At 46.4% G+C, this 27,726-nt stretch overlaps 2 protein-coding genes across 3 annotated transcripts; one reads left to right on the top strand and one right to left on the bottom strand.

The window, feature by feature from the left end:
- Positions 1-1,272: 1,272 nt before the first annotated feature.
- On the top strand, positions 1,273-4,369 carry c1h19orf67 (chromosome 1 C19orf67 homolog). The gene is made up of 8 exons (XM_011477400.2): positions 1,273-1,383; positions 1,603-1,730; positions 1,827-2,004; positions 2,084-2,216; positions 3,025-3,125; positions 3,552-3,746; positions 3,823-3,942; positions 4,019-4,369. Exons 2-8 carry the CDS (start codon positions 1,625-1,627, stop codon positions 4,143-4,145), a joined length of 960 nt encoding a protein of 319 aa, XP_011475702.1. The 5' UTR covers positions 1,273-1,383; positions 1,603-1,624; the 3' UTR covers positions 4,146-4,369.
- On the bottom strand, positions 4,339-27,581 carry LOC101167096 (nascent polypeptide-associated complex subunit alpha, muscle-specific form). Of its 2 annotated transcripts, XM_023954089.1 has the most exons (7): positions 27,210-27,581; positions 26,485-26,598; positions 17,569-18,207; positions 17,387-17,480; positions 10,341-10,501; positions 8,018-10,237; positions 4,339-6,767 (listed from the first exon to the last, which is right to left on the bottom strand). In XM_023954089.1, the coding sequence occupies exons 3-7, from the start codon at positions 18,113-18,115 to the stop codon at positions 5,776-5,778; spliced, it is 4,014 nt and encodes a 1,337-aa protein (XP_023809857.1). In that variant the 5' UTR covers positions 18,116-18,207; positions 26,485-26,598; positions 27,210-27,581; the 3' UTR covers positions 4,339-5,775. The 2 variants fall into 2 exon arrangements, with proteins under 2 accessions (XP_023809857.1, XP_023809855.1); XM_023954087.1 differs by lacking the exon at positions 26,485-26,598.
- Between the last annotated feature and the right edge of the window lie 145 nt (positions 27,582-27,726).

The raw sequence follows: 27,726 nt of genomic DNA, 5'->3' as shown, positions 1-27,726 counted from the left end.
TCCGTCAAATTGAGTCACTTAGATGAAGTGGAATTAATAGTTTAATAAAAATTTCACATGAATTTGAATTTTTATTTTCTTTTTTAGCTTTTAACTCTGTTCTGTTTGGGAGCCCTTTGAAAATAAAAATCAACACCAGCAAAAACAGGCTTGTGTTTATGTGGGGGACTTTTTTTCAGATTGTCATCATTTACACAATTTTTCTGAATTTCTTGGCTGAAAACTAAACTTTGCTGAAAAGTAGGAACATTTGTAATTAGTAGATCTTTCTTTGTTGTTTCAATGGCCATGACAATAAATATGCAGGTTTTTTATTTTAAGTTTCCATGTTTGTCGGACAGGAAGCACAGCTAAATATGTTGCCTTTAAAAATTCAGAAATCTTCTCTGCCAACATTGTCATTAACAGTCGTGACACTTGTTTAAAGGAAATAAAAATCAAATAAAGTTGATTTTTGTCAATTATAAATCATAAGTTTACCCAAAACAATTTAAAAATAAGATATTAAAATGCATATTGGTTCTCTTAGACATGTTGGTCCAGAACAAAGTTTCTATTGGTAGTTCATAATCACGTGATCTGCGCATGTGAGCGGGAAAAGATGCGCATTTCACTTCCGTGTGGAAAATAAAAGCCTGGGGGAAAAAAAAAGAATATTTCAATCATTTTTTATGAAATTAGGAAAACAAAAATAAGAAATTACTTGTTTGTTCTTTTAAGTTTTGACTGCCGTGAAATTGTTTGAACCTCTACAAGAAGCTAAGCCCTTTGAGGAATTTGACTCCGGTGATGTTTAGCTGCTTTTACTCATTTTAAACCATTGAAATAAAATAAAAGCATGCAAAAAATGTAAGTGTTTGTATTTTCAATCAGGATAGACCACCTTTATTGTGATGTGATTTTACAGGAAAGAAATATTGCAAAAGTGAAGGAAAGTGCTAATGCTACTGGTTAAAAACAGGCTTCATATATATAAAAAGTCAAATATATATACTTTTCTTTTTGTAATATCATAAAAATATCTAGTAAAGTGTTACAACAACCCCAATGATGCTCCGTTTCCGTCAATGGGGTTGCCTTTTATGGAATTTTGTTTTCTATAATTTACTACAACATTATTAACTGTTAGTTAAAGCATTTTTTTTAAACTGCGCTTAAAATCAAAGTAGTTAATATCTTCAACTTTTTTAAGCCTCCAGATATGTTTCTTTGATGTAACTTTGTAATGAAAGAGTCCTCATCAATCCCAATTTTTTGGGGTTTTTATTTTGAAAAACCAGCTGCCATCCTCCAGGGGGCGCTCCAACTGTTACTGACGTCACGTTTGTCTGAACGTTCAAAGAGGGAAGAGAAAAAGGTGTTTTTGGGGGCACATCAAGACAGGTAGCTAATATACGATTTACAATACATGTAGTTATGTGAATATAATAATAAAAATTAAGTATATTAACAAAAACGTTTTTAACAGCAGAAACTGTGACGGTTAGCTAGCCGCTAGCATAGCATAGCCGTTAAAAGCTGAGGCTCGGTCCGTCCTCGGCGAAGAAGCTTAGACAATAACGATTGAAGATTGTAATACTTTTTTGTATTATTATTTTTCAGAGTTCTGACTATTGTAGAAAACATGACAGAAACTAAAGTTGAGGTCGAATCTCCTGCGGACCCGAGAACCTTCTGTAACCCGCCGCAGGACAACAGGCAGAAATTAGACCCCATGGGGACTCGCCGAGGTCAGGTCACAAACCCGTCACAACCGTCTCCACCATAAAGGTTAAGTTTGGTTACTAGTTAAAAAAAATGTGATTTCGTTTTAAATTGTGTTTTAGAGCTGGAAGAGTCGCTGCTTCTGCTGGCCGACGTTGCTCTGGCGCCACCTTGTGGCAGAGATGCGTCCTGCAGCTGCTTAGAGGTCAGGCAGGCAGGGTTGGGCCTCCAGTGCAGCCAGCAGCAGCTGCAGGGCTTCCTGAAGAAGGTGGAGCACCTGCGTGACTGCCTCGTGAGCAGGTAGGCCTCTGGACAGGTGAGAGGAAGTACGACCTCACAGTACGACCTCTTACCTCATTTCCTTCACGCGTGACCGCAGAAACAGTCACCTGGAGAAACAAGCGCTCGCCGCCGCCGTCACAACCCTCCTCTACACGTGTCAGCCTTTCTTCAGGCGCCTGGAATCAACGGCTCGGAGCCCCACCTCCAAACCGTCTCACCTGAGTGCCGAGGTTTGTTCAAAGGTGATGAAAACATTCAGATGCAGGAAAAAAAATGATTCTATGGCTGGTATTTTTGATTTTTATCAATCCAAACTTTATTTATGAAGCACTTTTCATACAACGGAACCGAAAAATAATTTAATAAAACACACAGAATGCCCTCAACCTCCTGACGCCGCCCGCACCCAACATAATGAAACATAAATTATCAAAAAAAAACAAGAAAAATCTTAAAATATAAATAATAATAAATAGAAACCGGAGTGGAAACTTGGCTTGAGGCTGATCTGAAGAAGAATTTATGGAACTAACCTAATATTTAAAATGGATTAAGAAGTATTTATGCATTTTTTCATCTGTTAGAAGGCTTTTTATTTAACATATCTTTGTTTGATCAATAAGGCTTTAAGAGGTTCATTAACAGTTAAACCAGAAAGATTGAGTAAAACTGCAAACGTTAATTATCATAACCCTCTAAAGACATTTTAATTCAGCAGTTATGGATCTTTAAACGCCCACTCTGATCATCTTTGGATCTATTTTAAAGTCTTCCCAGCAGCCATTTAATTATGAATGTGCTGTTTTTTGCCACAATAAAAAAAAACGTTGTTTTCTTGGTCACAGTGTCTGCAGAGCGGCAGGAGGGGGCGGGACTGTTGCAAGCCCGCCCCCTCTTCCCCTCCCTGAGTCTCCAAAAGCTAGGAGTCACCACAGCTGTGGAGCTCGGTGTTTTTTTAATCTGCTGTTGGACAGACTGGCCTCTTGAGCGACGGCGCCGGTGTTCGATTCCTGACGTCTGCGCTCTGTGCGTCTGCAGCTGCTGGACTTCTCTCAGCAGCTCTGCGAGCGTCTGGAGCAGCTGCTGCTGACCTACGCCAGATACGGGATTCTGTCCGTGGACGAGGCCGAGCCCAACAGGTGCCCCGCCAAGCGTTACACGCCGCTTTGGAGCCTGAAGGTACGGTGGCCCCGGCAGGACAAATCACTGAACGCAAAAACAGATTAAAGATCGCAATGAGAACAAAAGCAAAACAACCGAAATGAAAACATAATACAGTAAAAAAAAAAAAAACACGATGTCAACGATGTCCCATTCCTGGTTTATTTAAATTTTATTTCCGTTTCATTTTGATTTCTGGGCTTTACTTTTGTTTTTCAGAATTTTTTTAAACATTTTGGTTTTTGTTTTGATTCCTAAAAGGTAAAATTGTTTTTTTAAAATTTGTTTTGCTTTTTAAATAGTCGATTTGTTGATGTGATTTGAACCTCAGGGCCACCGTACGAAGAGGTTCTCAGCATTCTGAGTCGCTCGTGTGACCGTTCTCCTGCCCCCCACCCCCACAGCGTGTCACACTTCTGCATCGGTCGCTGTCGGCTCGGACGCCTCAAGATGACCATTTTCCGTTACTGCAAGCCCACGCCGTACCTGTCCCGGGGCGACACCGGGCTGTACAAACGCATGCGCTGGAACGTGGAGCGTCTCCCGGCGGATGCGGACGGAGACGAGGAGGAGGGGGAGAGCGACCGGCACACGGACTAGTGAGTGGACGTGGAAGCATCCTTCACGGTGATCTCTCTCTACCGGGACGTCCCGTCATGACGGTCTACTTTTCAGCTTCTTCCTCTGCTGCGAAGACCTTCCCAACCAGAGCGACCAGGGCGCGCTGAGGGTGTGGTCCATCGGCCAGTGGGTGCAGCTGGATCCCGACCCCCAAACGGACGACCTCTACGACTGGTGAGCGTGAGAGAAAAAGAGCGGCGTCTCCCTGAAAGGCTCCAGATCAAAGCTTTGGGTCCTCTTTGACGTTCAGGATCTTGTGCGACGTTCCTGGAGGCGACTTCCAGAAGCTTCTGTGTTTGGGCTGCACGGAACCGTCCAGCTGCAGCGCCACGGACGTCCTGCTGCAGCTGCTGCTGCAGCAGCGCCGCTCAGAGTAAACCAGCAGACTGAGCGCGTGCAGAAGAGGAGGAAGCCGGACTGATGTCGGCTCGGCGTTCGTGGGTTTTACCGTTTTCAGATTTGCTGATTAACTTTGCATGTTTTAAAAAAGATAAGTGTTGTTTTTTACGAGTTTTATATTTGTCTTAAATACAAAAAGTTGTTCAGAGTTTGTTAAAAACAGAAGTCGTGTTATTAAAAAAGGTATTTTATTAACTCAAAACATTGCATTGAATGAATTTCAGTCACATTTTGTGTCCAAACATTTTAGAAGAAGCTGCCAGAGACCTGCAGGCCAATAAATAATTCATTCACACTGAAATGACGAGGATCTGCAGAAACAAAGTCCACTTCACATGCCAGCTTCCGGCTCAGGTCTTCACATAAGGAAAACATCGGATTACAAATTATACTCCACAATAAAAGTCTCTATATAAACTCTGAAACGGCAACTACGCCTCTACAAATCTGGAATCCAAAAGTGAAGTGGAGCGTCCCTTCATTACAGTGATCCAGTTTCAAACAAAGCAGTTTCAGGAGGAACATTTGGGAAAAGTGAAGAAGAAAGTTGTGAAGGTGGAGACAAAAGGTGGAGGAACCTTCCGGGGTAACACAGGTAAAGGACGGACAGACAGGTGAAGGAGGGACAGACAGGTGAAGGACGGACAGACAGGTGAAGGAGGGACAGACAGGTGAAGGACGGACAGACAGGTGAAGGAGGGACAGACAGGTGAAGGAGGGACAGACAGGTCAAGGAGGGACAGACAGGTGAAGGACGGACAGACAGGTGAAGGACGGACAGACAGGTGAAGGAGGGACAGACAGGTAAAGGAGGGACAGACAGGTAAAGGACGGACAGTACTTTCAACCACATTCATTCATCACAGTTTTAGGGACACGCCCCTCCTTCCCCGAGGACGCTCCCCGTCAGTAGTGGCGTCCATGTGGGACGTCAGTGCAGCAGGTCACTTCAGTCTCAGTGCTTTCTGTGATGATGATGAGGGCCGCACCTTCCTCATCGTGCCACCAACGAGCTGCGGTTTCTGTAAAGCGCTCCGTCTGAAAACCTGAGGAAGACGTAAAGCTTCGTTTCTAAACTAAACCCGAAATAAGAAAAACCAAAAATAAAGAGTTCAGGTGGAAAACGAGACTGAAATGACATTTTTAACTTCAACCAGACGCAAACGGAAATGTTTCATCTCAACTTCTGACTTCAGCCTAAAAAAAAAAAGAAATCCTTCTGAAATCGAAATAAAACTTTGAAATATTAAGACTCTTGCGTCTGTACAGAAGTCTGTTCTCTGGTCGTTTTCTCCATCCTAAGGCAGGAAAAACCATGTTCACCGTCAGTAGCAATGCATCATGGGATAGTTTGAGAAAGGTGCAGCTTCCATGAGATGCAGAAGAGGAGGAGCTTCTGAACTTCATTCAAGTTTTCAGCCACTTTAGATCAAAAACTATTTTTCATTTTTTTAATAAAGTCCGTCTCAAGTATTTAAAAAAACTTTGCTTATCAAATAGTTTCGTTACCATAGCGACAGAAATATCACCAATGGCAGGTTTTGTGTGTGGTTGCGGCTGCAGCAGCGTGACGCAAACAGCTCGGCCCCTCCTCCCGGGGGCGGGGCCTCAGTGATGCGTCTCCAGCTCCACCACCGTCCACTCCCCCTGCGCCGAGCTGCCCGTGGCGTCGGGGGAGAAGCTGCTGACGGAGGTGACCGTGGCAGAGGGAGGGGTGAGGGGGGGCAGCAGGGAGGGCCACAGGCTGCTCTCCAGGGGGCTCAGGGTGCCTCCCGCTCCCCCCGGCAGAAGGAGCAGCGAGGAGCAGCCGTCTCCGTTCAGCAGGAGCGTCTGGTTGATCAGCTGCTGGACTATGTCCACCTTCTGCCCCCAGTCCAGGTCCAGGGCGGACGGGTGTTCTGGGGACTCGGGGGGGCAAAGGGAGGACATTTCTTCCTCCCGGGAGGGGTTGCTGGACGACAGGGTGCAGTGTGGAGGAGAAGGAGAGCCGGCAGACGGAGAGGAGCAGCGTTTGTCCTCGTCTGGTCTCGTTCTGTCACCGATCGGTGATTCTGGATGCTCCTCGTTGTCCAGTTCTTCGTCCTCCTCTTCCTCGCTGCTCTCCAGAGCTTCATAGATGGTGCAGAGTCCAGAAGGAGACAGCAGCACCGCCTGACCTTTGCTGGCCTCCTGCAGCTCCTGCTGCCACTGCAGGATCTGCTGCCGCTGCTGCAGCTCCTGCTGCTGCTGCTGCAGCTGAAGCTCCAGCTCCCTCCTCTGCTTCGTCTCCTCCTCCGCCGCCGCCCTCTTGTTCCTCTTGATCTCCTCTTCAGCCTCCTCCTTCTTCCTCCTCTCCTCCTCCTCCACCCTCCTCTTCCTCTCCTGCTCGGCCTCCTCCAGCGGCCGGCTCTGCTGCTCCCTGCGGTGCTGCAGCTCCAGCAGCTGCCGCTGATGCTGCTCCAGCCTGCGGAGCTGCGGGCTGGCCCCCCGCCCGCCGGGGCTCCGGGGCGGGAGGTCGGCACACGTCAGTTTGGGCGGGACGCCGGCGGCGCCGGGCAGCTTGACCACGTCGTAGTAGGTTCTGGAGAGCGGCGCGTGATCCCGCCACTGTGGGTGCAAAGCTGCAGAGAGGAAGAAGGTCACACAGACGCCAAAGGGGCGGGGCATACGTTCAGGTAGAACAGCAAAATGAAAGCCACCATAACCGAAAAAGCCCGTTTCAGAGGTGTTTGGGGGGGGGACCCCCAGAAACTGGGGTAAATGAGACTGTTGAGGAAAATAAGTGAGCCCAGGTGAGTGACCGAGGGGGGGGGGACTTTGTGCAGAGAGCAAAAGTGCAAAAACCGGAGCCGACACCTCCAAAACAAATTTAGAAATGAGACTTTTTGGTGCAAAAGAAGCAGCCAAACTTCCTGTATATGCAACCAGCTGCAGCAAACACAGCAAGCTTGTACCTGAGGGGGAGGGGGAGGGGGGCGCAGCGCCGTTAGTCCACCTGTGATCCATGCAAAAGCGCTCCATGCAGCAGGAACCCAAGCTAAGCACCATGTGAACCCAGCAGGCACACCCAGACCCACAACCAGCCGGGTCTTCCCGGACCCGAAGGCACCTGCCCTTCCGGATGAAGTGCAGCTCGCCGTCTGTGCAGCGGTGACATGCAGACAGAAGCTCAACCACGCAGGTGCAGAGGAAAAAAATAAATAAATAAAAAGCAGAGAACCTCCGTTATCTAGACGCCATGGGAGCAGATCCTCTGGCTGCTCCGGTGGATCCGCCGAGTTCACGTCTCTGAAGTTCAGCTTCCAGTCAGACTTGGAGGAGCATAAAGAAACTTGCAATAACAACCCCCCCCCCCCCCCCCCCCCCAATTGAGAACCCCCTCATGACTCGCCTGTAATAAGTGAAGACTTGATGGTAAAAATCTAATCTTTATTTGACGTTTAAATACACAAACACAGCAGAACACGGTGAGACCATCCAACTCCGGCGCCACTTTACTGTTGAGGAGCTCCTGACAGGTTCATGTCAGGTCAGGAGAGCGTCAGTGTTCTGCATCTTCATCCAACTGAGCAGCCGCAGCCGAGCAGCCGCAGCCGAGCAGCCGCAGCCGAGCAGCCGCAGCCGAGCAGCCGCAGCCGAGCAGCCGCAGCCGAGCAGCCGATTGCACATACAGGAAATAAAGCCTTTTTTGTGGGATTTCAGCCGGGCGGTTTTGCTTTTTAGGTTTTATTTTGCTCTCTGTTTTTCTGATTAACTGGGTTCAAATCCACCCCCACCCCCCCCAGACTGACAACAACAACCGATGAAGAGGAGAAGCTGGAGGAGGGCCAAAGGGGGAACGGGGTTTTACCGGGTGACAGCTATACGTTACCTGCTAAAGAGTCCTCAGTCTTTTCACAGATAGAGTAATACAGAGGCTGCACGTTCTCCGCCGGGTTCTCCAAGCTGGATGGGGGATGCGGGCCTCCCCCCGAGACCTCCGCTGCATCTCCGTCCTGCTTCCTGCACTCCATGTACTGCTGCTCGGTCGGGGGCTCCTTCGCCTCCTCGGAGAGCTCCTCCAGCGAGAAGATGCCGGGGCTCCTCACGCAGCTCTCCCCGGTCGACTGGGCGTTGGAGTTTGAAGGCGTGGTCGCGGAGTCGAACCCGTACGACGCCAACGAGGCAGCGGAGGGCGAGGTGGTGTCTTCAGCGGCGGCGGGGGCGACGGCCCCCTCTTCCTCGACCCCCTCTTCCACCGTGGACAGGCAGCGCTGGGCCAGAGGCTGGCCGTCAAACTTCATCTTCATCACGGCTGAAGCGACCAGCGAGTCCTCCAGCTGAGCTTCGCCCTCCGTGTCGCTCGCTTCATCCTCTGTCGTCGTGGATGAGGAGGGGGCGGAGGTGGGCGCCGTAGCAGGGCCCCCCAGGACTTCGTCAGCAGGAAGAGTCTCTGGTTCAGGCTCCTCCTCTTCCTCCTCCGTCTCCTTTTCTCCCTCCTCTACATCAGCGCCCCGGTCTGCATTGGCCTGCCCACCTGGAGGGCGGAGCTTTCCGTCACGGCTGATGTCATCCTCAGGTGTGCCGGACTCGCTGTTCAGGTTGCCTGACTGGGACTTTTCTGGCGCTTCGGCAGAAGGACGCTGGGGAGAGTTCTGTTTTTCAGGAACAAACGAAGCGGCGTCTGGCCACGCCTGGATTGCGGTTGGGGGCGGAGCCACACAGTCCCCCAGCAGGGGTTCTGCGGCAGGTTGAACAGCCTGCTTGGTCTGGAAAGGTTCTGCCCACGGATCAGCGAAGGGGTTTGGCTGGTCCCACTGAGCAGCCGGGGCGGAGGGCAGCAGAGGCGGCGGAGGCGGAGCCTCTCTGTTCAGGTTATCCAGCCGTTCATCTTCAGCAAAGTCATCTTCGTCTGCATTTCCGTAGCTCTCCAGCCCGCTCTCCGTCACCCCCTCACTCGCCATCTCCACGTCTTCGTCGTCCTCCTCCTCCTCGTCCATGTCGTTGTCGTGCCGCGGCCTCCGCGGTTCGTCCGTCTTCTCGGAGCCCACGTCCATGTCGCACACGCGGTCGCTGTCGTCCTCGTCTTCATCGAAGTCGATGACCGGAATGTCAGGGACCTTCTCAAAGTCAGGTGACCCCGCCGAGGCGCCTTCCATGTCCATGGCGCCTTTGAGGCTGCCGTCGCCCAGGTCGTCCGTGCTCTCCGTTCCCTCCAAGACGCCCGGCGCGCTCAGCTCGGACGCCCCCTGCTGGCTGCCGCTCACGTCCTCAGAGTCCAGCTCTGACAGCAGGGCGCCGCCAGCTCTCCAGGCCGACGCCCCCACCGGTCCGGCCGAGTCCGGCCGGGACTCCTCTGTGGGCTGCGTGGTTCCGCTCATTTCAGACACGGAGACCAGCTGACTTCCCTCCTTCTCCTCCTCCTCCTCCTCTTCATTTAGATTGGCAGCAGGAGGGGCCTGGGTAATGGCGCCCGGCGTTGGGTGGGGGCAGGAAGACATGGGTGGGGCTTTGTCAGGCGGGGTTGCCGTGGCTGCAGACGCACTCTGCTCTGGTGTCGGTGAGGCAGGAGTGGCTGACTGGAGGGTGGGGGCCTCCTCTGATGAAGAGGCAGTCTGGGGGGGTTCCTGCGCTGAGGGCGCCTCTGCAGCGGCGCCTGCAGGTGGATCTTCAGCCGCGCTCGCTGAGGCGCTCGGAGCCTCAGGTGCTGCAGCAGCAGCAGCAGCCGCCGCCGCCCCTGGAACGCGGCTCCTCTTTGTGGAGCTGAACGGCGCCACCGTCTGAACGGGCCTGGCTCCGCCTTTGGTCTTGGGGGTGCTGCTTTTTGCAGGTTTGTTGGCTGGAGATGCAGGTGGGGTTTGAGAGGGGAGGGGCTTCTTCACTGCAGGGAGGCGCCCAGCAGCGGCGGGTTTCTTTGCGGCGTTAAGCTTTGCAGGTGGAGGCGGTTTGGATTTGTTGTCCACCGCTTTGGTGGCGGCGGCGGTCTCTTTGGGGACTGCGCTGGCCTTGGATGCGGCTGCAGGTTTAGAAGCTTCCTGCTTCCTGGCAGCAGGAGACGCCGTCGCTCCCGCAGGTTTCTTGACCGCAGGGGCAGCAGGCGGCCGACCGACATCTGGCGAATGAGAAATGTGTTCAAAAATATTCATAATAACTCTGGAAAACATTTATAAACAAACCACATCGGACAGAATCATCCAGACAAAGGTCTGCCTCACCTTTCTTAGCAGCAGCGGCTTTAGGAGGCTGTGCTGCTGCGGTCCTGCCAGTAGGTGGTGCTGCAGCACTTTTAGAAACAGCTGTTTTGACAGCAGCAGCAGCTTTTGTTGTGGTTGCAGTCAGCTTGGATGTTCGAGATGCAGACACGCCTGCTGCAGTCCTGGAAGAATCCAAACGGAGCAGAAGATGAAGGTGAGTTTCATGACTGTGAGCGCAAATCTAACCAATTCAAATTTACAATTTTATTTCCAAAAAGGGATAAAAATACAGAACCCTCTGGTAAAATTAAGAAAAATTCAATCTTGAGGTTTCCGGCGCCATCCTGACCCATCCTCCACCGGCCCACACCTTTGGATAACAATCTCTGCTACTGGACTTTGACTGTTGGCAAGAAAGAGCCATCGAGTCTGAACCATGGACTGTAATGAGAACTGGACTGAGTTCTCCTGGTGTTCCAAACAGGAAGTATCTGCTGGCTCCAAGGAGCCAACATCCCATAGACTTCTACAGAGTAGTGACTGTTAGTCCTATTGGTAAACATCTTGATAATCCCCTTTTTTTCTAATTTTTTTAATATTTCAAGTTATAAAATTGACCAATCAGATGCCTCAATAAAAGTAGGCGGACCCTTCTGGCCCCCACGTCCATTGTTCAAAACTTGACGGATTTGATGTAGCCCGCCTTCAAGCAGTAGGGGTGTGGCCTTCCAGAAAGCTCCTTCCTGGTTGGCCAAAGCAGTTGCCACAGAAACATTGACTCAGTTCAACTCGGACCAAACAACTTTTACAGATGTCTGGTTTCAACATGGCGGCGTTTGCACTGCGAAAAAAAAAAAAGCGACCGAGTCGACTTAATTTGGTTGGATTCAATCCGGTTCAGTTCTCGTGAATTAGTTTCCAGTTTTAGTCCTCAGAGACCATTTCCCATAAGAAAGACCGAACTGACTCAGCTAATGGTGCGATTTCCAGTTTCCTGAGGGTTCGGTGCAGACGCGGAAGCGGGTGCGTTTTGGGTCACATCTGACCTCCACCGTCTGGAGGCCGTGGCAGGTTTGGTCCCGGCCGAAAATTCATGGCAGATCCAAGAATTTCATCTGTGCAGCGGCGAAGTCCCCCAACTAAAAAACCATCAAAGCTGCACTCTGGAAAGAAGCCAACGTCCGTCTCAAACCAACGCCGCGACTCCTTAACCTGCTAGAACATTCTGCTTCTGGGCCTCCGCCTGCCGATGGAGAACGGGTGAGGACGGCCTCTTTGATGTTTTTCAGTGGGGTAGCATGCCAGCACATGGATGCCGCTCCCACATTAAAGGAACCCGTCACAATGGCCATTTGTTTCTGCCACCACTGTCCGGACAGGAAACTGGAGCGACGAGGCTTAGAGCGGCCTGAGAACGCGTGGAACCCTTCAATATCTGGGTCAGAGGATGACCTCAGCTTACAAGATGGATTCGTTTCATGATGGTATTAAAAAAAAAAAAAAAAAAAAAGATAGAAATGCGTGTATAGGAAGCCAGCAAGCAAAGCATGAACCGGGAGCGTAGAAGCAGCAACAATAGATATTAGGTTAATGATCCACTCCATTCACTTTTATGATGACTCATAATTCATAGAAAGGTTTGATCCACTGAAGGCCCAAACACGCCTGTGGGTGGAGGCTGGTCGCTCCATCTGCACGCATTTCCTGTCTGAGGGATGAAATCAATAGAATCCACAGTTTAATGGAGGATGAGAGGCATTACAGCCATCCGAAGTCCGGAGTTTGCTCACTAAATCCCACAAACGCCAACCGGAGAGCAGGGAGCTCCGTGCTTTGTCACATGTTTGTTGCACCCATGCCTTTTCCACGCCCACACGCCATAAATACGGCCCTTTTAGGTCTGACGAGAGCCATTACAGCAGATTAACACTGCCTGAAGTTCCTCTGTCGTCATTTTCTTTTCTAGAGAAAGTTAACTAAAATGGACTTTCCCCTTTGCATTCAAAATGCTCGTGCAGGTCGTCAGTTCACTGTGACAAAGTAAAAGCCTGAAGCGGTTTGGCGGAGGTCAGAGGAGGAGGAGGGCGGGAAAACGTTAACCAGAATCGGCTGCAGCTCGTCATAAAACCCATCAACTGTCACCAAATGAAAGGATTTGTTATGACGTTTTTAAAAAGGGTAGGTTGCATCAGAACTCAGGCGTTTTGTTGAATGAATTCCTAACTTAAGTAACGACGTTTATGGCCAATACAGAATCAGAGGATGTTGGAACACATCGTTGGCTTATGCAACATGGTCTAGATAGGCCCAACATGATGGTGCTCATCCGCTAAAAGAGACAAGACGAAAGGAGTGCTGGGAAAAGTGAAAACCAACAGGATTTCACAAACTTCTGTGTGACGGAGAGGAAAACCGGTCTGTGGATGCAGCTATACATTAGTCCCAATAGGTGGATACCCGGATGAAAATTGCAATAAATGGTTACCTTAAATGCGCTAAAACAATCTTATGGCAGCAATGAAATTGAAATTGTGTTTTTGGTTGTTTCGCTATTTGTTTATATACCGCAAATTATATCGTTATCGTAATATTAATCACTCACATCGCTAGTTTTCCTCACATCGTGCAGCCCTAGAAGTTAGATGCTGTAGTTTGTGTGGACATCCTACGGGGACTTGCACATCACGTGCACACCTCGTGCATGCAGAACTCACAGCTTACCACTGACTAGATTGCGGCATAATTACACAGCATGACAGCAATACCCAAGCGTCACAAGTGCTGCAACTTCTATTAGCCTCAAAAATACATCACAGTACACCTGCCACACATGACAATGGTACGTTCCCTTTTTATGACCTCCATTGAGGCGGCGGTATGGAACTGCAAGACGCAGCTGCGCTCCTCTACGACCATCCACAGACCTGGCCAACCCAAAACCCACAGCCCCATCCAGGTCAACCCCCCCCCACCCACATGGTTGCATGTGAATAACAAGGCCTTAGATTCAGGGTTCACTGCCAAACAAACCTCTGAATCATCTTTTATTTTTAGTTTTTTGGGACAAGATGTTGCAGCCAACAGCCCACCTCCCAAAAACCCCAACAAGGAGCTAAATGCTAGGATGCTACGAAATGCATCAATGCACTGCTGTCATCTCAGACCAGCATGAGCCCATCAGCCACACACTTCTCTGGCTGTAGCTGCTAGATAAATGGGTTATGAGCCTGGATATGAGGGTGATGAAGATCTTGGCCATACGCCCAGCACTGGATATGTACCGGGGGGGGGGGTTCCTCTATCAAAGGGAGGATGGAAACTGGAAGTGCAATTGCTGAGAGGACGCTGAAGCTGGATTTGAATATGTTGGTTTTTACTTTGGAGCCAAGGACTCTTTTGGGGGGTGTTAATCTCAGACCCCCGTATTTGGCTGATTAAGAGAGGCCTACCATGAAATGCTCAAAGTTAGGAACTCAGTAATTTTCCATTTAAATGAATGCACGTGTTAGTAAAGGTTGCCTTTTTTTTAAATTTGCAATGTAAACTGAAAAACCAGCTTAAAGATCTTTAAACAAACGTTATAAGAGATTCTTAAAGGCCTTTTAATTATGATGCCATTTTTAATAAAATAAAATAAAAATGTCGATTTTTATGATAAATTTCAGCATCCGAGTTGTGGCAAGCAGTAAGCCTGCCTTCATTTCCCATCATCTCTTTGTATACACCCTCTCCCGCTGGCTCGCAGACACAAGCTAACGTTACCGGTGAAACAAAAATGGGGATCGATGTCAGATCTATAGTTTATATCCAGATTCCATCCGTCATTTGTCTACAGGTGGACGCATCGGAATGGAGCAGAGCTGGGAGCTTGTGATTTGTCGAATAGCTTCTACGTCACTGCTAAAAGCTTTTTTGTTCCCGATTCACAAAATTTGAATAAAGAAATTAAAAAAAAACCTCAGAAATGCAAAAGATTAAATTTTTTTAAATGTCCATTGTGAGAAAAATGCTATAAGAACATGTTAAAAACCCCCATTTTCATTCGAGTGGGTCTTTAAACATTTAATATAAACCCATTTCTTGTTTGAGGAAACTTTTGGATCCTTCTCCAGATTTCCCGTCGACCCCAATAAAAAACAATTTGGGTTTAATTTGCCCGACAGCTGCAGGTGTTTGGATGAATACTCCTCGGAGGCGCTGAACCGACACTCACTTAACACCGAAGGTTCAGGAAAGATCCAATTCCCTGCCTCAGCATCCTCCCAGCAGTTTTCATAGATGAGACTCTCTAAAAGCATTTGCTTGAATCGGGTTCATTTCTGCAGCAAAAGAGCTTGAGTTAAGCCGGGGGCGTCAAACTCATTTTCACCGAGGGCCACATCAGCATAGTGGCCCTCAACATGTGAGTTAAGCCTTATTTTTTTAATGGTGCACCCTTGTGATCTAGTGTTGCATGTGTTGCTATGGAAGGCTTGCTCTCCCAGTCATTACTAATGCAGGACAGAGAAGCTGAGAAGATTTTGGCATCAGTGCCAGCTGAATAAAACAGAACTAGAACTGTGGCATCAACTCCTCCAGCAAATGATTTGAGGTCTGCTAATGCCAATATTCCATCTACAGCAGTTTGAATGACTATAGGGTTAGTGTGATTTAAAGACCGGTATAAAAGCATTTAGATTATAGTGAAAAACGATACAAAGCTCAGATATACCAGTTGTGTGTGTGCTGCACACACAGTATGACTATCATAGGAAAACATTTGCTTTTAGTCTAACGACGCACTGATGAGCTGCTCCCAGGAAAATGACGCAGCACACGGTCCCTTTATTTAATAATCGGGTTCTGAGAGGAAAGCCAAGTTGGTGCATAATCTCATCAAGTCTCATTACAGAGAATTACATCCCGTGGAAAGATGTCTGGTTTATTACGGATGACCCGTCTGAATTCTAAACATGACCATCACAACATTACTTTCTGGTTGGTCCTAACGCCTCATGCTAGGTTCACACCAGGCGTTCAACAATCTGCTATCTGCGGTTTCATGAACCTACATTCGGCTGGTGATGTTCACACGGGAGATTCCTTTTGTTTTTTTATCATTTCCTAGCACTTGTCCACTGCCTACAGTGGGATGAGGCTTGATGTGAAATGTCAAAGTGGTTCAAATCTTGCTACAGGCTTTTTCTTTCTCAGCTCTGTTCCGATAAATGCAAGACTTTGTGTCATAAATCCAGCCGGGCAGAAAAGGCGCAATTATCAATTTCTCCTTCATGATCTTGATAAAACGGTTGCCACTTATGTGTTTTAAAAAGAATTCTACTCGCACGTCATTATCAGATATGAGTCCCTCATTGTTGAAAGTACAGATTTGACATGTTTTAGCAGCAGTGAAGTTCAACCGGTTGAACTTTCAGCGTGCGATCAATGAACGGCCTTTCTGTACGTAGAGCCCAAGACCGCAAGCATTCAAAAGCCTGAAATTCAGGTTGCTGCACAATTACATACTTTTCATTGACAGTGGCCGCTTGAACGTGAATCGTCGCAGCCACTGTGCAAGTACCAGTGATGTGCAGTCCGAGGAGGCAGGTGAGGCACAGCCTCCTTTTAATTAAAATTGTAAAAAAATATTTGGCAGGCATGTCTTTTCTATTATTACTTTTTGGGGGGGGGGGGGTTTCAGAATTTCTTTGGTTAAAAAAAAAAGGAGCGAATTTACAAATTTCGTGTCCAAATACACGAGAAAACGGCAGGTGAGGCCCCGCCTGTTTCTTCCTTCCCTTTTCACACACTTACTGGAATTGCAGCTGATGCATGAGCGTTACAGTATCATTCCCATCACTACTTTATCTTTAATTACTCCATTCTTTTTGTATTTCTCACCAACTGTCTGATTACATTTGTGCCAGTTTGTGACTCATTTTGTCGTTTGTGTGGCACGCAGTACGCCTGTCTCAAGGCAGGGGGCGCTGGTGATCAAAGAGAATTTGACATTGCCGCTAAACATTAACAGAATTAGTGGGAGCAAGTCAAGTGCAGCCATCCATTTATTCTTTATTGTTTAGCATGATTTTATAAATGGAGGATTACGTGTCTAAAGTCAGGAACTTGTGGAGCTGAGTCTCTGGCAGTGATCTCCATGGAGACGGAGAGGCTTTTAAACTGAAGAAAGAAAAGAAAGACGTCTACAAACAGGTTATCCATGCGTTTCTGCAGGAGCGACGCACAGACTTCATTTATAAGTAAAATAAGTCAATAATAGCCTTTGGTGAATTTATGCCAATGATATGATGAATAAGCTACTCTGCAGGGTTCATTTGCCTGTAAATCTGAATAATGAGGTCATCTGTGTGCCTCACCTGCCGTAAAGCTCACCACACGTCACTAGTAGGTACCCATCCTTAGAATATTTCAGGACACGCTTACTACACACGTGACAAATGGTACCTTCCATTTTCATTACATACTTTGATGGGAGCCTCAAAGTAAGACACACCTGCTCCTCTCTACAACCCTCCACAGGCCCGGAAGACCCAAAAACCCAAAGCACCGGTACGGGTCAGCCACCTCTACAGGTGCAAGGGACTGAGGCTTAACTTTTATGTAAAATGTACGGATATTTGGGTACATCTTCTTAATTAAAAATATCCAAATAGATCAGAAACAAACAAATTCTTACAGCAGCAGAACATTTCTAAGATAAGAACTATGCAGTTTAATGCAGCTTTTTCAAATCTATTTTAGACAATCCAAGCCAACAGCTCTCTTTCCAGTTCCTGCTAAAGGCTCCGTTTAATACAAAGCATTTTTCTTCAGTGTCAGTTGCTCCATTAAACCCGTCTTCCGCAGCATGACATTACATGGGAGAACATCCAACTCCGTAATCAGATTACTCTCAAATGTGTAATGGAGATAACACGTAGGCCTCAGAGCAGATGAGGAGGAATGGGTCACATGGAAAACTATCAGCACCTCAACCCAAGTCGCTTCCATCAAGTTATTCATGACTGACGCCGTCATCTTATTGAGAATTGCTGTCAGGCCTGACAAAAACAGAAAACTTTCCGTACCTCGTGGCTTTTGAAGCTGCAGCGCCAACAGGTTTGGTGGTTGCTAAAGGTCCAGGTTTTGGAGCAGTGGAAGTCAAAGTCCTACCAGCAGCAGCTGCAAAAAAAACAAAAACAGCAACGCAAGAGTGTGAGGAAGAAATGACAGATTTCAAACCTTTACCGTGACCTTTTCCTCAACCCACCTGCAGTTTTGGGTTTAGCCCCATTAGCAGAGTTGGCTGCTGTTTTTTTCCCCATGGTGCCATTAACGTTTGCAGGTTTGGCACCGTTTGGTACCGTTGGAGCAGACGGCCGAGCCGCTCCCGCGGGCGCTCGCGTTGGGTTCTTACCGGTGGAGGAAACTGCCGCCACGCCTGCATGTTTTTTAGGCACAACTCCAGCGGTTGTTTTTGATGCCGTCGTCGTCGTCGTTGCAGTCTTTTTGGCTAAAGGGGAGGCAGGTTTGACTTCTCTGACTGGACGGTGCGAGTTAGTTCCTGGTCTAGACCCAGAAAGCCCTGTAGAGGCTGCAGGCGGTGGCCTATTTCCGGATTTTTTCGTTTTTGCTTTGGGGTCGACGGTCCCTGGCTTGCCGTTGGTCTTCGGAGCCTCGTGTGGTGCACTGTTCGCCGCCGCCCCGAGGTGAGATGGAACTTCCTCAACGACGTTTTCCTGCATCGAAGATGGCTCTGACGCTGCGGCGACTTCCGCGGGCTCTGCAGTTTCCACGGCAACCCCATCCGGCTTCATCCCTTCAGGTAAAGATGATAAAGCCTGCTGCTGTGCGCAGGGTCTGCCACGTACCGTTGAGTTGGGTCGCTGTTTCTTTACTCTTCAGTGTTCTGGAGAAGAAAGAAAAAAGTTTATTCAACTCAATGGATCCAAGAGGATTTTAGAAAACTAAAGATCATGTACATTCAAAATAAAGTAGACAAGATGTTTGCCGAGTTGGACAGAATAGACGTTTGGCCTCAGATAACCAAGAGTGTAAATGCGCGGCGACAGGTGAGCGTACCGACAATAACAGATTCCAGCTGGGTGAGCAGAAGTTATGTTGAAAACCATGTTTTGTGGGTCTCAAACGGATTACAAAAAAGGGTGCGTCAACTGTAACGATCAAAGCATGGCGTCCGTGAAAGAGCAGACAAGATCACCAAGAAATGGGGAGTGTAAAAATGACCCACGAGTGTGTAATGTTCTTGATTTGCAACAGGAATTGGAAATGTCCAGTTGTGGAATAAAAGTAGCACCAAAAGTCCAGTTTGCCGTTTGTGTTCCTGTGGAGCAGGCGGAAATCTGAGGATAATCGACTACAAAGACAAAGTGCAAACACAACTGGTCATACAAAACTGATGCAACACTACAGGGAAAGTAACCCAAGAAAGACAGGAAAATGACAACAGCAAAACAAGTTGAACTCAAGTTCCTTTGCACAAAAGTTTTACATTATTAAAGACCCACTCTAATGAAAAGTATTTTGACACATTTTTGGCATTTTTCTGATGGACAAAGAAAATTAAGCTCAAAGTTTCATGTCTTAGTATTTATGTTGTCAAAATGTTGTGAATCGGGAGAAACGAAAGAAATTTTATTTGAAGGAGATCTCGTTTGTGGTGTAGAAAATATACGGGGCGGGCCACAGGTTCCCTGCTGTGCCCTGCAATCCCACCCCGTTGCTCTGCACCAACAGTCCCGCCCGCAACTCAGGTGCATTTCTAATGAACTCCTGCCGCTCTGCAGAAACTATGTCCTGAAAAAACGAGACAGGTTTTTCATCATACTGAATAGACCAGTGTTTTTCAACCAGTGTGCCGCGGCACACTAGTGTGGTCAAGATGGTCAAGTGTGCCGTGGTCAAGATGGTCAAGTGTGCCGTGGGAAATTACCCTCATTAACTTCACTAACATTTCCCATCTCCAGGATTTCAGCTCTTTGTTCATCCTAACAGGCCCTGATAAAACACTGAGTAATTAGGAATATAAAAGATCTTAAAATTACTTTCTTTGTGTTTATTTAATTCTATTAAAGACATTTTGATAATTATGACGGTACTGCGATTTACCTGCAGTCCCCGCCCCTTTAACTGTCTCCGCCAATCATTCTTGAAGGCTTAATCACATGTCATCAGTCTGACCAATCAGAAGTGCCTAAAGTTTTCACTTCCTTGTTCTTAATTCTGCTGATAAAGTCGCTCAGTTCTAACAGAAATACCAGCTAAAGCTCGTCTTTAGCGGTGTAGCTTTCCACAGAATTCGGTATCAGACCGTGGAACAAGTGAACAAAACAATGAAGCTCAGAGACGAGAGTCTTTCTGCCCTTTTTCTGCCGTTTTCACACTACATCTCCCATGATGCATTGGCTTAAAGGGACAGCGCATACTGAGTCGACCTTGTGAAAAGTCTTGAAACCACAACAAACAAACAGTTTCTAAATTTTCTAATTTAACTTTTATTTCATCTCTTAGAAAAAAACAGCCGCAACTCCCTGCTTTTTCTGCCACAATTATCACAAAAATGCACGTGAGATTGCGGCCGGGGGGGGGGGGGGGGGGGGGGGGGTGTCGATCAATACAGACCATGAATTTCTGCTTTTCTTTTTTTTGGATGCTGGTGTGCCGCGGGATTTTTGTCAAGGTTAAAGTGTGCCGTGGCTCAATAAAGGTTGAAAAACACTGGAATAGACTACTGAATGCTTTCAAAATGAATCAAGAGATGATCGAAATGGAACTTTTTAAATCAGTTACTGCTTTTTCTGCACACGTGCATTTCTCATTTCATTAATTGTGAGAATTATAAATGGCAAATAATAAACAAGGCGGAACACCAACCTCTCGATTATTAAACATTTTACTTTGTTTTGATAAATACTTTTCATCCTGTGACTTCCCAAAATAGAAAAAATTGAGTCCAGCTTTGCTTATTTAGGAAACTGATGATTACATAACTGACTTTAAGGGGACTTGGAAAATAGATTAGCGTTCAACCACACACTATAATTTTACGACTAAACTCTGCGTTTACAGCTTGAATGTTGTCCTATATACATTATTTGGTTTAAGTGAAACGTCTTTGCCTCCAGTGTCGGCTACAGGAAAGCTCCAGCTCTTACATTTCTTGGTTTTGCTGGTGCAGATCCTAATGCCAGAGGCTTAGCAGGCAGAAGCAGAAATCACGTTGTTCATGTGATAAATCCCGTTTGGGTAACTAAAGCATCCTTCATGACCAGCTGACGACATGATGCAACAGAAGGAAGACAAATGACTGTCCAGGAGGGTCTAAAGACAAAAATGGGTCATTTATCCTGACAAAATGATCCTGTAGGCAGCAACAAAAAAAAAAAAAAAAATGCTCGACACCTAGATAGTGGGACAAATCCCTGAAGAGAGACATTTAAAAATGATGCACAAGTGCTTTAAGCATCACTGAACTGAAGATAGAAGGAGCTAAATGCAGAAAAAAAAAGACCAATAACTGATGAAAAACAACATCCGTACACTTGGGAAGCAGCTTGTGTTCAGCTTAAACTCACTAAAATATTAACAGGGCGGGGGTGTTTCGTCTGTACAGAAAGTGGTCGGGGTCCATGTTCTGCTTTTTCTATATTTATTGTCTGATTAAATCTTGAAAGCAGCTGTACTTCCTCTGTACGTCCACACACAGGGTGTTGTGTTTGACGGAATGAGCCAGTCTGAATATTGTTTTTTTAAACACACCAAGAAGGATTTGTCTGTGTGAAACACTTGCATTTGTTTTGTTTTTTTTAAATGCTGGGACGTGTAAATGAAGCATGAAAACGCCAAAAAGTTTTTATATGCTGAATTAAAAACGACTTGAATTCATTCAGAGAAACTAAAGCAGTTCATTTGGGAGTTTGGGGCCATTTTAAGATACATTTACTTATATAAGCATGACAAACGCACACAATTGGTAGTATTCAAAACACAACTGTTACTGCAAAAATAAAACCTGCAACAATTGTGTTTGTATTGCATTTAGTAATCATTTTCCATCACTGTGTGGTCAGTTTTTTTTATCGTTCTGTTCTAAAAAACAAAGCAATTCTTTGCCTCTAAAAAGCAAAATTAAGCCACAAATAAACAATTGTTTTTTAAACTCTCAGAACTGAGTTTTCATCGTCTGGGTGTTTGGGAAACACCTGAACGAACATCCTTCCAGACGCGTGTTTACGTTTTCTTTTTACAGACTGGCGTGTTCGACCAGAGTTTACATAAGAAACCGTTAAATCAGAGGATTAAACCAGGAGTCGCGTGAAAGCTGCATCTGCTGCAAGATGACAAATGGAAGAAAGTGAACGCCTGACAGTGTCAAGTACCGAGCCGACCGTCCCACATTCCACACAACTTCCTCAAAACTGCCCGAGGCCACACGGCGACATCTGGCTCTTTGTGTGAGTGTGTGTCCGTGCACAAGTGTCTGATAGATTTATAATACTTAAAAAAGACAAATTTTACCGTTGACATCACGAGGGTAAGAAAAAAAAAACACCTTTCCTAAAAGAGTGCGTCACAGTGACACTAACCAAAGCATGCAGGCAAAAATAAAAAACATTTATTGGCGTTCCACTTCCGGCATTCTTTCAATTCCACAGACGATCCATCTGTGCATTCCTGCAACAACCATACCTTTTAGACATTTTGCTCTGAACCAACTGCAACGTTTACGGTGACAGTTTTATTGCCTTTTCCATGTTGTGTGTCCAAAACAACAGCATTCACACAACGGGAAAAGAGACCAAAGCCTAACAGTGAATTTACGGCATACGTGCAGCACGAACATGAGAGAGGACTAACAGGAAGCGGGTGGTCAATTCACAGTGAATTGGACACCAAAATAAGAGGTGTAATCGTGTTAGACAGTTGGGGTTTTGCATTTAACCTTTCACTTAAACAACACAGAAATTGTGCGCTCTAATACTATCAACGTCCGAGTATGAGATGCCAGAGAGGAATCTGAAGGCAAACTGGTTTTGGTTCAAGCTAGTTAGTAGAAATGAGTCCAAGAAAAGAAGCTTTGTGCGCCGCAAATCCCTGCTTCTCTGTCCAACCATAGAAGGCATCGCTTCAGAAGAATTACGGAGTGAGTGTTCAGCTCAAACACAAAAGGAGGAGAAACACAATATGCTGTTGGACTGAATAAAGAAGGACGTCAATCTAAAAAATAAAAGGTTAGGAGGGACTGAGCCCAAATAAGGCCCACAGTTTAAACTCAACTCCTGAGATCGGGTTACAAAATAACGGCCACAATTCAACAACCCGCTTTTCACCCAAATCCAACATGAATGTCAGAAAAGGCAAGAGCTAGCCAACATTACGGGATGTTAAGGGTGCAATATCATATTACCAACAGTGATGATTGAATCTGCACTGTAGTGAAAGGAGTTGATATCACTCAGTTTTAGACTTCTTCCTGACTTATCAATTAGAAGGAACAAAAAATTGTGGTGAAGATATTATGCCACACAAGCCTTAAATGAGGCGTTATCAGTTCCTGCAGAGCGGAATCTGACCTGCTGGAGTAAAGAACCAGACAAAGGTGTACATTTCTAGAAGTCCAAAGAACAAAGGGAACAAGGACAGTGTCGTCGCCTCAACTCCTGTACAAAAAGAACTACAATAACCCCGAGTCACAGTCTGATGGTTTGGTTTGAGCAGAGCGACCTTACGGCTCTGATATGCAGTCGGTCATCTTCGCACTACCCAATAATGGCTCTTATTTTATTTGCTACTTTTATTTTAATTGAGGTTCGGTTCATAACAAATTGGGGGCTTGTCCGGGACATCTTTGTTTTGGTTCATTTCTACAGATAAATACAAATTTCACTCAACATTTCGGCTTTCCAACATTCAAAACCTTTCCATGTGAGAATTGTCTCAGTATTTGTTAGGAAAATATAATACTGAATAATAGTTTCCCACCGAATAAAAGGAAAGTTGTGAGGAACAAACCATATGGCGGCAGTAAACGTCACAGGGTAGTAAAACTATGCAACTCAAAGCTAAACTAGAGAGAAGGCACACGCACATTAGAGCAACACTAAGCTGGCTGTAAATCAATTTAATAATCGATTAAAACCGAAAATTACATAATTATCAATACGTTTCTGTTACAAGAGTTGTTTGAGGTTCACTCGCAATTGGCCGAAAGCAAAACGTCCAGGGTGGCATCACTGCTAGGAATGTGGAAAACAACTGTATCTCAGGATCTGATCTGGTTTCAGTGATCAAAACCGACACCCAAACCGTTCCAGTAAAACCTGCATTTACCTCGATTGTTCACCCGGCAACCCAAAACAACTTTAAAATGTGTTCGAACCGTGTGCAACGGCAAAAACATTCGAGAACAGGAATGTCTAGAGGAAGCAGCTGGACTGACATCCCAGAAGCTTCTATTTATGCAGCAGTTTCTAAGTATCTAATGATATGTAAAACTTTTAGGATATTTTTGATAATTACTAAAAATACAAAGCCAAAATCATTTTTTACACAGCGCTACAGCAAGGAAATTATCTAATTGTTTTTTTTAAGTGCATTATGCTTCAGTGATTTGGCCTGATTGTTGGTGTCAGCAAGCTGTGAATGTTATTGGGGGGGGCAGAGAGCTTAACTAATCAAATCTACCAAACAATGCCATGTGCTAAGTGAATCTAAGCCCTTCAATAAAACCCATTCTAAGCAGCTGGCTGAATGAAACTGCAAGTTAAATAGACTAAACCTGTTTGCCTCGAAGGGAGCGGCTGTCAAACCAGCAGAGACCCCACGGCGGACAGTGGGCTCAAGGGCTGCTGGGAAATGGGTTACAATCTGCTCAGAGCCCAGCAGGGTTTTGCAGAGCAGATTCTGCTGCCACTCCAACGTATTTTGTCTGACAAATCAAAAAATAAAGACACCTAAATGGGGTTGAACGGGTGGTTCAGTTTATGGCACCAGTGGAGGTAAGACAGAGGGGCCGGGCTATTGTCTGCACCCCCACCCAGGCACGCTGCTTAGAGGAGTGGGGGGCGGGAGATGAGTGGATTAACTGGTATAACAAATAAAAAGATGGAAGGAGGGGCAGCTGGCCATCAAAAAGACTTGCGGTAAAAGAGATGAGTTTCACTGAAATGCGGGCGATGCATCAAAACAGAAATGTGTTCCCATCGGTTGTAAAATATTTAAGAGGACAGGTCTCTAAATGTGGTCCTGCAGAAGCACTGGCATTTAAAGACAGGCTAATGCGTACTAGCTAGCCAGCAACAAACAGACGTATAGTCGATGTAATGCCCAGGAGCTTCAGTAGTGTTTGGACACTTTGTGTCAAGTGGACAGCGATGGGTCTGGATGTCTCACGGACAGCCACCAGTACACACCTCCAAACTATAAAATCCATTAAAATCCACATGAAAAAACAACTTATTTCCCTTTTGATTCATGTCCAGACTATAAAGAAGCGCTGAATTCCTCTTGTAATAATCACAGTGGTCTGAGGCAGACGAAGAAGCCAGAAACGCTGCGCCAGCATCCCGCTCACGTCATCCTGCCAGCCTTGAAACCGCACTGGTGAGGGCTGCAGACGCTGCAGGACTTCTGTGAAGAACCCGCGCTTTAACGTAAAGGGTGAGCAAAGAACCGCCGCTTAACCGGACCCGACTGGATAAACAAATCTGGACAAAACTACGTTTGTTTTTTTTTAAAGGAGTGGGACAATAAACCGATGCTTGGAACAGGGTGCGGTCCGTAGACTTCAGAGAAAATGCAAATATTTTCCTGGAGCATCGAGTTCTTGTGATTCGTTAGTTAATCCTCCGGTTTTAGTCATAAATGTCTTACTTTTTGCAAATCTTTTGACCCATTTTCAAAGCATTCCCAGTGATCTTTTATTTAGAATTATGTTTTTTTAACCAGAAATGAACAAATCTGTTGTTTGGTCATTTGCAGAGCTGCTGCAGTAGTTTGTTAGAAATTAACCTCTTGAGTTGTGGGCAGACTAATCGTTGGTTGCTGAGAGCTGTCTGTTTACATGCTGTCCTGCAAGCTTAAAGCACATCACACCCACAACAGTGGTGCAACAAATACGGCGCGCAATATTGGAGCTGTCCAGCTCGAGGAAAACAAAGACGTTCATGGATCTAGTCGTCTACATGATCTTCATAATTTTAATCTAGAAAAATACTCATGATCTTAATTCTCTGTATAAATGTCTATCACCAGAAAATGTCCCAAATTTGCCGTTTTCATCTACATTAAGTTACGCTGATGCCATCTAGTTTACATTTTAATCCTACTTTACAGTAAATCATCAATAAAGTCCAAAATTAACCCAAAAAAACTGCTTTTAAAATTCTACAATGTTAACAGGAGCCATATGCATGACAGAAAACGTATCAAGTAGATTTATTTAAAAAAAAACATTTGTAGCTCAAGACTTGCAGTCAGAGCATTTAACCTCTTATTTCAGAGAAAACCATATATACGAGGAAAACTCTGACACACCTACACACAGAGAACAAACCCATCAGACCAGATTGTGGCGCAAAATTAGACTTTAGACTGTGAGATAAAGGCTCCAAGCACCATGGCTGTACAGATAAATACAGCATTGTTGTTTACACACCAGGTAGAGGCATACATTCTGCAGATTATTGCACAAAACACGCCACTCTCCTTTTTTTTTATCCAATACCGTACTTCTCAGAGTGCACATTAAAACAATCAAACTACTTAGGAAGAGGAAAGGGAAGCAGATGTGGAAACGGACTGCCATTTCTAAAATAAAATTGTGTTGTTTTTAGAAAATGGGTGTGGCAGATTTGTGGTAGGAGTCAGCACCAAACGGCCATAAAAATTACCCCACAAGATGTTAGACTTTGCTCAGAAATACAAACGGTTGCCTTCAGCAGGAGCCCAAATAGACAAACCTCTACTTTACTTGAGGAATTGTTTTGTCTGGATTGTCCGTGTGAAACAGGATACAGCTTTGGAGGCCTTGGAGCGCCGCCAGACGCCAAGCATGAACTAAGAGGGCACAAGATGTGTTCTGGTGTCGTTCACACTTTGTTTCACACCCAGTTGATGAGCAGAGTTTAGAAAGGACGGCGTGTCGCCCGCTTCCTATGGCAAATACCCCTGATGATGGCAGAGGGGGCTCCTGCTCCGGAACCACACCCAGGCAGGTCCAAAACACAAGAAGGCTTATGTCAGACGGAGCCAGGAGAGCAAAGGAGCAGCATCTCTCCATCTGGGAGAAATGCAGAAGGTGCAGAAGCACTTCATGAGGAGGAATGCTACCAAAGACAGATGGCTGGCAGAAACATGCAGCTCTGGATGTAAAGTCATGATTACATGGAGGATGCCATGCTCCCAAAACTAGACTAAAGTTGAGGGTTGGAACATTAAAACGGCCGTACAGTGAAGGTTGTGTAAGACAGTTTAAAATCTTCTGGGCTTTTATTTTATTTTAATTTTTAGGAGCTATTCATTTAAAATAAAATAAGAAACGCGCTGGATTTCCATCAGTCGGTCAAAAGGGGCCCAGTTCAGGCTCTCGGAACAATGGCGAACCCCTCCGGGGCGCGTGCTGCTGGGTAATAAGACCCGAAAGCGATGCCATGCGAAAGCCCTCGCGGCAGCGCCAGGCGCCTCGCGCGCGCGTCTAGACAAACAAATGCATCTGGGCGAGGGAAGAAACCACCGCCCCGCGCGCGGCTCTTTGCTAGCATCACACGTCCGCGGCTCTGACATATGAATGAAAAAGCCCGAAGCAGAGACTCCCCGAGCTTTCCAGAGGAGTAACACGATGTAACGAGGAGGTGACGAGGCGTGACAGAAACGACAAACATTGTCCCATACCTTAAACGTCGTCTCCGCTCTTCGGTACTCCGGGAGGGGGTGAACAGCTCCTCCGTTTTTCAGCCCGACAGCGAGCGTACGCGAACAAACTACTGACGGGGGGAAAAAAAAAGCCCAACTGCACTCAACTAACAATAGAGCCGCGCGCCCTGCCGCGAGCGTCCCTCCGCGTGTCTCTTCCCTCCACGTTTGAACGGCGACAAGCCGCTCCGCTTCTTGAAGGATGGAGCCGGGCGGGGTGGAGGGGCGGCGGGGCGTCCAGATGCAGAACCAAACCGAATCTGGCGTCCTCCATACAATGAAACCAAGATGCAGATTAAGCCGCGCGAGCCCCCAATCACAGCCGCGAGACGGGTGGTTATGCAAAGCAGGAGTGACGTCACGCACTGCCCAAGCTGGAGCTCCTCTGGAGTAAATGGGGGCTCTTACCCACAAAAAGGGGGGCTGCTTCCGGGATGCCTTTAAAAAATAAAATGCTCATAAAATATTTGTTTAATTATTATTTTATTATTTTTGT

The sequence above is a fragment of the Oryzias latipes genome, chromosome 1 (assembly GCF_002234675.1).
Source record: "Oryzias latipes chromosome 1, ASM223467v1".
Taxonomy (NCBI): domain Eukaryota; kingdom Metazoa; phylum Chordata; class Actinopteri; order Beloniformes; family Adrianichthyidae; genus Oryzias; species Oryzias latipes.
The sequence above is the reverse complement of the archived record's forward strand: the minus strand, read 5'-3'. Positions and strand labels throughout refer to the sequence as shown.

Bases quoted from the DNA above. Each gene is read 5' to 3' on its own strand.
- c1h19orf67 (XM_011477400.2), top strand. From the start codon at position 1,625: ATGACAGAAACTAAAGTTGAGGTCGAATCTCCTGCGGACCCGAGAACC. The intron at 3,126-3,551 runs GTGCCCCGCCAA...CCACCCCCACAG, and splicing joins GACGAGGCCGAGCCCAACAG to CGTGTCACACTTCTGCATCG. The intron at 3,747-3,822 runs GTGAGTGGACGT...TCTACTTTTCAG, and splicing joins AGCGACCGGCACACGGACTA to CTTCTTCCTCTGCTGCGAAG.
- LOC101167096 (XM_023954089.1), bottom strand. From the start codon at position 18,115: ATGAAGCCGGATGGGGTTGCCGTGGAAACTGCAGAGCCCGCGGAAGTC. The intron at 17,481-17,568 runs GTGGGTTGAGGA...TTTTTTTTGCAG, and splicing joins GGCTAAACCCAAAACTGCAG to CTGCTGCTGGTAGGACTTTG. The intron at 6,768-8,017 runs GTAACGTATAGC...TCCTCTCTGCAG, and splicing joins GACTGAGGACTCTTTAGCAG to CTTTGCACCCACAGTGGCGG.